The 12,686-nt window shown below is 44.8% G+C and overlaps 1 protein-coding gene across 1 annotated transcript in view; it reads left to right on the forward strand.

Moving 5' to 3' along the window:
• The window catches only part of ANKRD33B (ankyrin repeat domain 33B), a 316,496-nt gene that overhangs the window by 215,944 nt on the left and 87,866 nt on the right, over nt 1-12,686 (forward strand). The window contains exon 3 of the mRNA XM_086966908.1: nt 4,975-5,115. Within this exon, the coding sequence (XP_086823034.1) occupies nt 4,975-5,115 (141 nt within the window). The remainder of the gene's footprint in view (nt 1-4,974; nt 5,116-12,686) is intronic.

A 12,686-nucleotide genomic window follows, 5' to 3' on the forward strand; every position in this document is an offset into this window, starting at 1 on the left:
GAAGATGAAGATGAAACGTGGCACGAAGATAGGCAAGGAAATTCTCTGGGGAAAGATTTCACATAGAAATGTGCAGGAACATAAACATAAACAAAATGTTCCACGTTGAACGGAGCAGCTTGCGGGTGAATGTAGCTTCAAGCACTCGTGACTAAAGCTAGAAAATTAAGAAACAGTACCTTGCTGGCGAAACAGTACTTTGCTGGCAGAATCCCTGAAAGATCAGCACCTCGGATGAGAAAGGTCGACAAAGTGCAAATGAAAAAGAGCACGCAGTGGCACAAGACATCCGAGGCATAATGTCACGAAGAACCAAACATGGTTAACAGAGGCACAGAGCAAAACAAGATACTTCAAAGCACCTCCAGTTCAATGCGCACAAGCGGAGCCAACATAAGATGGAGGCACGTACTTTACGCTGTGCCGGGTGGCTGCAGGCACGCTCCTGCTGCGAGGCGTCCGACATCAGAAGTGATGAATGCAAAGCAAGGAATACGTCATAATTAGTTCAACAGAGGCTGGAGGCTAAGAGGTGAGGAGTGCGTGCATCCTTTAAAGTTTTTTAACGCAGCGTAGCAGTTTTTCCTGGCTTTACTGTAGGAAAAACCACTGACACGAAAAACAAATTAAAAACGTAATACTGCTTACTCAGATGGCTTCCTCATGTAGAAGGAAAGGAGATTAATCCAAATCCAATTCGCCTTCTGCTGGTACACGTAGAAAAGCCATACACCAAAGTAACATGACTGTTTAACACCTTGGCTGCTGTGACTTTTCCCCTCCTGTGCTGAACTTGTATGAATACTATGGTTTCATGACGAGCTCAGCTCGTCATAAGCACAGCTCAACCGTGCCTCATGACGAGCTGAGCTCGTCATGAGCATCGAAGGGGTTAAGTAAACTCTCACCAGTCGAGCAAAACAAGACCTGTGCTGACACTTCTTTCAAAAACCCATGCAAAGATGAGTAAAAGGTTATATGACAGTCATAAGGATTAAACTTGCATTTGAACAGGCTGTAAAAAACACGCAGATACGGAGTACCTTGCTTCCAAAGGCAGTAGATGTAGCTTGTTGCTTTTTAGACATTATGTTAGACGTTGTTTCTTCTGCGTCACGTAGGCAGCTTTGATGATGATTTTTGACGCAAAAACCTTGTTTTTGAGATGACTTGACAGCACGCCTGGGCTAGGGCTGTCGCTTTTGTGGACACTGGTGGGGCTACTGTGCGTGCTAGTTGAGGTTCTTTCTTCTTGAAATACTTGCTGCTTGTTCCACATTAGTTACTTGTGAGTTTCAACTCCTGTCAGATGGCACGTTGAACGCAGGTAAGTCTCCTCTAGATCGTCGCCATAAAATATGTAGTATGTTAGTCCATACATTCATATAAAGATATAGCCGAGGCAGATGAAGAGATGTTAAGTAGAAGGTTTATTCAGTCCATAAGTTAAATACAGGAAGTAGAAGTCTGGAACAAACAGCCCCACCAGGAGCAGCCTCCTAGCTGCTCAGCCCATCTCCCAACTGACCACACTCACACCAGGCACCCAAGCATTCAACTCATGTCAATCATACTAACATTCTCCCCAGAACACTCACACTGGCTGAGCAGCTAGATGCAGAGAAGAAAGGAAACATATATACAGATCTGAGAATATTACAGATACGCACTTCCTGCATTCACAATACGGGGAATCCCTAAACAAAATAATGTTTGGCCACTATCTTGGTTTTGCAAATGAGATATGTGCTTCACCTTCCCCTTTTAAAAGCATTTTAATGGCAGAGGATACTTTACAACAATACATTATATTCTGATATCAAATAGATATTGTAATAGAGTTAAGTCATTCAATTTTCCACAGACTGTATCTTTTTCATACATAAACTGACCAACACATTGAGGGATTAAAGATATGCATGTCCCCCAAAACTGATCAACAGATAGAGTGAACGGTTATTCCCTTCATTGCGCAATGGTTGATCCCTCAGAAATTTCAAGGAATGTTTTACTTTTAAGCAAGACCAGGTCCACTGTTGCGGCTTGCTTGGCAAAGAATGCCATACATGAAGTAGTCCTGACCTCTTTCCAGCACATCACAGCAGCTATACAGGAGGCACTATTGGTACAATAAAGAAAACAAAATAGGTACACAAAAGGGGGGTTTGACACAAAGTGCATGCAGGCTTACACCAAGTTAAAACACAAAACACATAAAACCCCAACAAATCAGCGTGATATAAGGCAGGCAACATGGGACTATAAAAACGCACTGAAGTTACAAAAAGCAATGCTGAGAAACAAGCAATTGACTGGCCTGCATGAGGCCGTGATGTCTAAGGATGGGGCGGCATTTTTGAGGGCTGTTAAGATCCCTTTTCTAGATCTCGGTGGTACTCCATCCATTGAAATCGCAATAATGGAGGAGCAATGGGTGTAGCATTTTGCAAACATATTTAATAGCTGCCTGTCCAACAGTACTGCAGAAAGCAAACCAGTAGGTGACAACGACATCGCACCTCTAATATCAGTGACAGACCTTCAGGTAACCCTGAATGAAGTAAATTGAGCAATCTTGGCAAACATGGGAGGGAAGACCCCTGTACCCGACGGGATTAACGTAGATTTATAAAAAAAATAATACAGCGCTATGGGCCCATTGTTAACCCAGGTAACTACAGCTAGCTGTTCCTCCCATTTAATAGAGATGTGGGCTGAATCAATTCTAGTACCAATATTTAAAAAAAGAAATCGTCAAGACCCCGCCTGCTATCTGCTGATGTAGCTGTTTGATTCCGTGGCAAAAGTAGTTGGGCGTATCGTGCTTGAAAGACTGCAGGACTGGGCTGCGGGTAACAAGACCATCTCTGAATTAAAGTTTGGTTTTCGCAAGGGGCTAGGAACTGTTGAACAAAGCTTGAGCCTAAATATTATCATAGGGAAGTATACCATTGCAAAAAAGGGCAGGTTGTTCCTAGCCTTTGTTGACCTCACTGCAGCCTTCGACTGTGTGAGGCATGACAGCTATGGAGGATCCTCCAGGATTTAGAAGTAGAGCCCACCATCATTCTTTTTTAAGACAACTGTATAGGGATGCCAAGGCCAGGGTACGATATGGTACCAATGGAGAATGTACTGCTCCGTTTCAAATCAACAAGGGGGTAAGGGAAGGCTGCATGCTGGCCCCTTTTCTTTTTAATCTCTATATGAATGGCTTAGGCCAAGCACTGTCGAACATATATAAAGACCTCCCAAATAGAAGGATGGCCTATACCAGCTTTCTTGTATGCGTAAGATGTCCCGTACCCAAGTGGGCCTACAAAAAATGTTAAATAGCTTTTCGGCATTTATGCATGATCTATGGCTGAGGGTAAACAAGACAAAAACTTTTGTAATGAGATGTGGTATTGGCAGCCAAAAGTGTAGAAATATGTACATTGACAAAAAAATATATATTCTATAAACAGATGTAGCTATTTAGGCATCTTATTTGATCATAACGCCACGTGGACTTGTGCGGTCCATGCAAGAAATCTGGCTTTTATGAAAACTTTTACTGCCTTAGTCAATTTTATCAGACAAGTTGGGTAGGAGGCCTCCACATGAGCTACTACAAATAGCAAAGGGACAGATGCGGCACATACAGATAAAAGGGGGTGAGGTGGCAGGGTAGGGGAGTAGGATCGAACAGAGAGGCAACAACACCCTATTTTACAAGCAGTAGGTCACCCAGCACTACACACAGACCAAGCAACCATAGGATAAACCCCAAACCCTAGGAACAAGGAAAATGGAGAGGAGTAAGACAACTGGGTCCAAGAAGGCCAAGACAGGGCACAATCCCCACAGGGCAAAAGCAAGTGGGTACACTGCTTGAAGACGAGGCCCACGCCAAACCCCAGCAAAGGAGAGTAAACTCAATCCTACCCATAGGTGCATCAACGAGGCATTGAAGGGCAGGTCAAGCATTAGAGCCAGCAACACAGATGCCTCAAACAAACCTAGCAATGAAGAAAGGGGGCAGAATCAGAGAGGAGACAATGAAACAAGACACAAATCTCATAAGCCCCAGTCAAACGGAAAATAAATGGAAAAACAAAGCTCCAACACCAAAAGGGAGGGGGCACATCTCTCAAGTAGTGAAGGAGAATTCTGTACCACACACAAAGTAGGCATATTCCAGTTCCAAACTGAGTAGAGAGCCTACCAAAGGAAAAACAAACATCAGAACAGGTTTTACAGGGCCTCCATCAAGTCCAGTCAGGAAGCAAAGTTTGCCATTGGAGAGGATGGCAGGGAAATATTTTACAAGTCCCAAGATCAGAACGGAGTATATGGGGTAGCCTAAGACTGACTGGCCCTCAGATAAAAAAGTGGTCTAATCGCCTGTCCATCGGTGGAGAGGATCCAGTGCCATTCCCATCAGTCTGGGTAGGGGGACTAGATAACCATCCAAAAGCTCACAAGCACTGCCATGTGTAACAAACCAAAGCCCAATAGGAAGCAGTAAAGAACAAGGTAAGCAGGAACTCCAATCTAGAAACAGGAAATATAATGTGACTGCATTCCAACGATAAGGTACAAAACAGGAGCTTTCTCGATGTGGGTGGTCTTTTATAGGCACACCTGGAGGAGGAGGTGTTTAAATTAGGTAGGCAGCAAGGCGCCTGTTTATAGGGTGGGAACGCACCTTATGAAGTAAGAACTGGGACAGGGAAATGATGAGAATGTACTTTATTTTATACTGCACTAAGCACATTTACATTCATTAGACCTAAAGAAATATGTTGTCGTTAATCACTGCATGGTCGATTAAACATATATATTGTACGCCAGGTTAATATCTTTAACGTCCCACTTCTTAGATGTTACTGTGTTCTGTGTATGTCTGTAAAACACTGCAATGATGGCAAGGTAAGAGATCATAATTAAGCTCCAGGACTTACAGAACTTTCTATTTCTAATGTGTTGCAGGTCACATAACTACTACAAACTACCTACTGAACTATTACCCAGGTCTTGATCTTGAGAAAAGGAATGTTCATGGGTTCACAGCACTGATGAAAGCTTGTATCCAGGGGCGAGCTGACTGTGTCAGAGCACTGGTATTAGCAGGTAAGTGGCAATGACTACCAAATGCACATTATATGATCAATTATGCACTATCACTGACAGGTCAGTTCTCATGTGCCTCACTCAGGCACTCAGGAGCAAATGGGCAATCATTGTTTGCCACCAAACATTATGACCTAAATACAACATCTCTGAATGACAAGTAACAACTTTTAAGATGTTCACTCTCAGGAGATAGCCATTGCAAGTAGTCCAGGTTTGTTTAGAATGCTTAAATGCAAATTTCAAGTTAAGGGCGCGCAATAAATATATTGTCCAGACAGAATTAGGACTTCAGAAAAAGCAAAATACCTTGTTTACAGTTTGATGTTCAATAGAGCAGTAATGTTTTCTTCTCAGGCTCATAGTAAGTTATTTCACTGGTATAAAAGTGATTAATTTATTATTCCCATATTAGAAGAGGGGTCGGTGCATCTATAATGAAAAAACACTTCTCTAAGGCAGGCCAAAGGCAAGCCTGTCTGCACCCGTCCGTGCCCAACCGGGGCTAGGGGCCAGAACCCCTGCATTTCCAAGCCCAGATCAACACTGTAGGCTCTGCTGCTCGAAGGAGAAACTTCTAGAACTAGCAGAGTGTCTTCCAAGTAACAAAACACAGTGCACAAAAGCCTCTCCAGGAACCACGACGGGGCCCTTCCAGAATTCTACTGGAAATGGCGCAGCCATTTACCCATAAACTGGTCCCAGAGCACAAGTGTTCAGAATGGCCCCCCTCTGAAATGCATTTATTTCAATGCTAGATCAGTGCCTAAGCACTCCCTTGAAATATGGGACATACTAGCTGAAACAAAGACCGACCTAGCCTTGATCATGGAGACCTGGCTAGATGATAAATACTTTCCAGACATCGGCACTGCTCATTGAAACAGGACAGAACGGGCGGGAAGGGTGGTGGGATTGCCTTACTTTTTAAGGACTGCCTTACATGCCTTCCTGAAACAGTGGTTCAGCTGGGGAAGCACAAAATCCTAACCTTCCAAACATTAAACGGTGCCCAGATCATACTCAGGGGAGCAATTATCTATAACCCTCCCGGCTACAACCCGGATTTTAGTGCTCAACATCTCACTCAGCTGTTCCCCTCATGCTTAAAACACAAGAACTACATATTGATAGGAGACTTTAATGTTCACTTTGAAGATGTAACAATCCTGCGGCCAAACACCTAGATAATGACATGCAGATTCTGCAATTAAAACAGCGGATTAGGGAACCCACACATTGCTGGGTATACCCTAAACCACGTATTTTCCAATATAGAATCCACTAACATATTAGAAGTAAGACCTCCAACGTGGACAGATCACTTCTTGATCTCCTTCACCATTAGTCTACTGGTGAAATCAATCCGCTCTCAAACATCATCTGCAACAGTAAAAAGAGCCTGGAGGCTAATAACCCCTGACACATTCGAGCGCCATTTTTCAATAAGTGATCCAATTGCCCTGATGCCGCCGTTCCTACAAATGATCGCAGAAAACCTCCAAGCGGAAATCTCTAATATGTTGGACCAATGTGCCCCTAGATCAGAGAACAAATCCCAAGGAAGAACAACATCCGAGAAATGATACTCAATAGATCATAAAATATTGAAGAGAAAGTGCAAAGTTTTTGGGCACAGGTGAAGACTATGAAATGAGAATTTACAATAATGCCATTAAAAACACCAAAAGGACTCATTTTGCATAGCATGTGAGCGATAATAACAACTCACCTAAAGTACTTTACAAAATAGTTAAAGAGCTATGCAAACCATCCAGACTGTCTCAAGTCCTGTCCCCCTCATTAGACGGTTGTGAGACAATTAGCAGATTTTTTGCCGATAAAATCTCTGTCATTTAATCCTCATTCCGAGAACAGCGCTTACCAGATGACACAGATTGGGAAACCTTAGACCCTCACCCTGATGCCCAGTTCTACCTCAGTAACTTCGACCCCTTTATAGAGGTGCAGGTTTCAAAAGCAATGGTCGAAGTGAAATCAGGGTCCCCATAGACCCTTGACCACATTTCATTTTCTCACGGATAATACCAACTATATGCCCGTACGTTACCCACATATTTAATCATCCTTAGAAACTGCAGTATTTCCAGAGATCTGGAAAAAAAAACATTGTGATTCCCCTATTAAAAAAAGCGGGCACAGATGTTCAAAAACCGGCATATTATCATCCATTGTCTTAGCTCCCATACCAATCTAAAGTGATGGAGACGTTGGTAAACAAATAATTAGTATGTATGTATGAATGTATGTATTAGACATTTATAGAGGACATGGCTACCTGGGGGCGTAACAGCGCTGAAAAAGTACGAAGGGAAGAACGGAGGAGGGGGTCTATATAAACAGACAGGTCTTCAATTGTTTACAGAATTTCAGATGGTCAGGTTTACTCCGCAGGTGTAGTGGGAGGACGTTCCATAGCTTGGAGGCGATGCGTTAAAAGAGCCTGCCTCCGCTTCTGGCCTTTTTTATCCTGGGAATTGTTGCAAGGTGGAGATTGTTAGAGCGAAGGGACCTGTTAGTTCTGTAAGGGCCAATCATGTCCCTGTTGATTAGAGGTCTGTGGTTGTTTAGGGATTTATGTGCTATGCAAAGGGCTTTGAAGTTTATTCTCTGCTGTACAGGGTGTCAATGAAGAGAGTGTAGAGCTGGTTTTTCTGAGCAGCGGGCGGGGGTTTCAGTGAGCAGCCTTGCAGCACAGTTCTGTAAGACCTGTAGCTTGGAAATGACTTCTTTGGGGGCACCTAAGTAGAGGGCATTGCCATAGTCCAATCTGGACAGGATGAGGGCTTGGGTGTCTAGTTTTAGCAAACGGGAGTAGAAGGGGAAGGATCTTACGAATAATTCTATTCGTAAGATCCTTCCCATAACAGGAGGAAGCTGTCTTTCTTGCCTGGGTTTTGAAAAACAGTCTTTCTTGCCTGGGTTATGAAAAACAGAGAAAATACCTGTGGGCCTAGAATGATAAGAAAGCTATGTGTGTTGAGATGGCTATATGTAAGCTTCTAAGTAATAGCAGACTACTGGACAATCACCATATGTGAGCAAGTGTCCATCAGTTACTCTTCCTATACCGCCCAGTTCATCATGTGGTCTACTTCACAGTAGGTAGTCCAGATAGACCAACTCCAAAGTTGTTATTAGGAGATGGTTGGTAATGATGGAGTAATGTATAGGGTGATAGGTGGATGCTGTTAGTAACTGAAAGCAGTGCAAATGTGATATGTGATTAATGATAAGGGAATGTGATAATAAAATTGGATAGTGAACGCAATATAACTTTATTCTGGAGTTGTGCACTTCCAACTATAAAAACAAATGGAGTGCAAAAAAGTCAGATGATTTCAACAAATAACCCAGTCAGTATTTATTTGTTGAAATTATCTGACATATAGCCATCTCAACACACATAGCTTTCTTATCATTCTAGACCCACAGTTATTTTCTCTGTTTTTCATAGTTTCCCAGGGGGGTCATAACTGTGCTGAGGTCGGTAAATATTCCCCCGGACCCTCTCTCCATCCTTTTGTTTGTTGTAGTGAGGCTCTTATCTAGCCATATTCCTAAGCTTTTTATTTCTGTTTTGGGGGTGGGCAGTGGACCCATTGAGAGTGGGCAGAGCGTGTTTAGACCGATGCTCGAATGGTCGCCCAGTATCATGAGTTCCGTCTTCTCCCCGTTGAGTTTCAGATGGGAGAGACCCATCCATTTTACTACTTCCTCCAGACAAGGTAGAAGCCCTTAGCTAGATGGCAGGGGTGGCTCAGGGCTACGACCAATTGCATGTCGTCAGCATAGGTCACCACGTGGATTCCACATGGAGACACTATCTCTGCCAGAGGGTCCATATACACATTAAAAAGTGTGGGGCTAAGCGAAGAGCACTGTGGAACTCCACACCCTAATGGCAAGGTTTGTGAGATATGGTTGTTTTGGAAGAACTGGAAAGATCTGCCCTCAAGATAGGAAAGGACTGTAGCCATTTTAGTGCTGTTCCCAACACTCCAGCCCTCTTGAGACGGTGGACCAGGAGAGGGTGATTGACCGTATTGAGTGCCGCACTGAGGTCGAGGAGGATGATTGCAGCTGTGCCTCCTGCGTCCAAGATTTTCCTTGTTTCCTCCACCACTGACAATATGGCGGTTTCCGTCCCATGGCCAGGCCGAAATCCAGTTTGAGAGGGGTGGAGGGCGCCATTGTTTTCGAGGAATGCCGAGAGGGCATGGTTAGTGTGTTTTTCTGTTATTTTACTGATGCACGGCAGGAGAGAGATGGGTCGGAAGTTGCCCAAATCTGTAGGGTCTAGGTTAGGCTTTTTTAACAGGGCGCGAACCATTGCTTTTTTTCACTCGGTAGGTACTGTGCCAATGTTGAGGAAGGTATTGATTAGTTCGGTGGCAAAAGGGGCAATGGCGGGTACAACCAATGAAGGATATTGGGGGGAGCGGGGTCTAATGAGGAGCCACTTTTTAATGAGGATAGAAGAGTGAGGAAGAAATCCAGAGTTAAAGGCAGGATGGTCCTTAGTTCCGGTTTGTCATGTTGTGGGCCCTCATTTGTGTGACTGATGAGATTAATCTGGTTGTTTTGAGGATGGTGAATGAGGATGTTCTGGATTTTGGAGCGAAAGAAGTTCGCCAATTCAGTGCAGTGGTGATTTGAGGAGTCTGGGGGTGCAGTGGGGCCAGGATTCTTCATACGTTTAAGGCTTAAAATTTCTCGGGGGAGTTGCTTGCTGCTAGGATCTTTCCCTCTTAGAATAAGGCTTGTACAGTTTTAATTTCTGATTTGTACTGACGTAGGGTCAATCTATATTCTCGCTTTTTTGTGGGGAGAAATGTCTCTTCTCCATCTTCTCTCTGCTTGTTTGCAATGCTGCCTTATGGTACGCAGTTTGGGGGTGTACCATGAAGAGCGGTGGGGGCCTGTTTTGCTTTGGGTCGAAACTTTAGGGAGCACCAAGTTGAGAGATCTCTCAATCCAGTTGTGAAAGATTTCATTGTTCTTCGTGGGGTCCGTGTTGGGACTGGGCTGTGATCTGTTTAGTTCTAATATCCATTTCTCTGTGGTTAGTTTGGACCAGGGGCGGACTGAAGAGCGAGGCGGGGGGAGGCCGCGAGCCTTGTGGGGGTGTGTCCAGAGAAGAGGTATAAGGAAATGGTCGGTCCATGGAAGGGGGGTAGGCTTGTACCCTACCAGGTTACTAAGGTTAGAGAAAATGGGGTAGAGAAGGTGGCCTTTATCATGGGTTGGAAGTGAAACCTTTTGAATGAGTTGATATGTTGCAAGGTCCTGGGCTAGTTCTGTGGCGAGTAAGGCTGTGGGGTCGTTGAAGTGTAGGTTAAAATCCCCCAGGAGGGTAAAATTAGCCGTACGGCTAGCGAGAATCCCTACTGTTTCTAGTAATGACTTTGCAAACTGTCCTGGGGTTCCCGGCGGACGGTAGACAAGAATACCAGAGAGTGTGAGGGAGGGTGTGAAATTGATCACAAAATAGGTATTTCACAATCTGATAGCGGGCTGTCTATCAGGCGGCAGGTTAAATGATCTTTATGTATGATGGCAATTCCCCCCCTTTTTCTGACTCTCTGTCCGCTCTTTGGATTGAGTAGCCTGGAGGAAGGGCTTGGACTATGTCCGGGTCTGAACAAGTGTTCAGCCATGTTTCAGTAAGAAAGAGTACTTTGGGGTCCTCTTCGCTCAGAAGGATTGAAATTTCGGTTCTGTGTTTAGGAAGGGATCAGCAGTTGAGCAGGAGCAGTTTGTATGTTGTCTTGGGACAGGGAGGAGAGGCCCATGGTGAGGGGATCTCGAAATTACAGTATCCAATTTGTGATTTTTGGATGGATATTAAATGCGCGCAATGTGGCTCAGGCGGCCTGTTCAGGGATTTCAGCAGTGTACTGGAATACTTGTGCCGGCAATGGGTTATGGGGGCAGGGGTTTTTGTGGCCTCTGGGCCCGCTTGGGCATAGACGGGTGCAGACCGGCGCAGACAGGCTTGCCCTTGGCGCGCCAATGGCGCTACCGCTGCGCGCATCCGCTGCGCGCTAGGAATGGCATCTGTTTTTATATGGATGTGAGTTGAGCACTAGACTGCCAACTCACGCTACACCGGAAGTGCGTCGGGGCAGGTCTCGCTCCACTCAAACAAAACTTCTCGTGGTGGACCGGGGAGCATGCTCTTCGTGTAGCAGGTAAGGAGATAAGTGTTAAAAAATGCGCCAGGAGTTTAAAACTAGTAATCACTTTTAAGACAAGTAGAAAATATGCAAATACAGTTTTTAAAAGAGTGCTGGTATGAGACCAGTAATCAATTCCCAAGAGCTAAGCAGGTAGCGACGGCAGAGTTCATTTAGCGTTACCACTCACTCGTGCACATACAGGAAGGCAAGTGACGGCGAGCCCTCTGTGATGCACCTCAATTCAGCCTTCGTATCTGCTGCGCATTCAATGGCAACAGCTTTATATGGATGTGAGTTGCGCACTAGAACACCAACTCACACTTCACCGGAAGTGCGTGGGGCCAGGTCTCCCTCCACTCAAACAAGACTTCCCATGGTGGACCGGGGAGAGTGCCTTTCGTGTAGCGGGTGAGGAGATAAGTGTTAAAAAATGAGCCAGGAGTTTAAAACTAGTAATCAGTTTTAAGACAAGTGCAAAATACGCAAATACAGTTTTTAAAAGAGTGCTGGTATGAGGCTAGTAATCAATCCCCAAGAGCTAAGCGGGTAGCGCCGGCAGAGTTCATTCAGCGTTACCACTCACGCGTGCACATACAGGAAGGCAAGTGACGGCGAGCCCTCTATCATGCACCTCAATTCAGCCTTCGTATCTGCTTCGCGCTTGGAATGGCATTTGTTTTTATATGGATGTGAGTTGGGCACTAGACCGCCAACTCACGCTCCACCGGAAGTGCGTCGGGCCAGGTCTCCCTCCACTCAAACAAGACATCTCGCGGTGGACCGGGGAGAGTGTCCTTCGTGTAGCAGGTAAGGAGATAAGTGTTTACAAATGTGCCAGGAGTTTAAAACTAGTAATCAGTTTTAAGACAAGTGCAAAATACGCAAACATAGTTTTTAAAAGAGTGCTGGTATGAGATTAGTAATCAGTCCCCAAGAGCTAAGGAGGTAGAGCCGGCAGAGTTCATTCAGCGTTACCACTCACGTGTGCACATACAGGAAAGCAAGTGACGGCGAGCCCTCTATCATGCACCTCAATTCAACCTTCCTATCTGCTGCACGCTCAATGCCAACTGTTTTATGTGGATGTGAGTTGGGCACTAGACCGCCAACTCACACTCCACCGGAAGTGCGTCGGGCCAGGTCTCCCTCCACTCAAACGAGACTTCTCGCGGTGGACCAGGGAGAGTGCCCTTCGTGTAGCAGGTAAGGAGATAAGGGCCATATGTATCATCATCACCATTTGCGATTTCTAAATAGCAAATTTTAAGGAATCGCTATTTAGAAATCGCTAAATGGTATGTATGTACAAAATCGGTATTTTTTAGCAATATCCAATTTGTTCGCAAATAAGGAATCATTTCCCATTCA

The sequence above is a fragment of the Lissotriton vulgaris genome, chromosome 4_1 (genome assembly GCF_964263255.1).
Source record: "Lissotriton vulgaris chromosome 4_1, aLisVul1.2, whole genome shotgun sequence".
NCBI lineage: Eukaryota > Metazoa > Chordata > Amphibia > Caudata > Salamandridae > Lissotriton > Lissotriton vulgaris.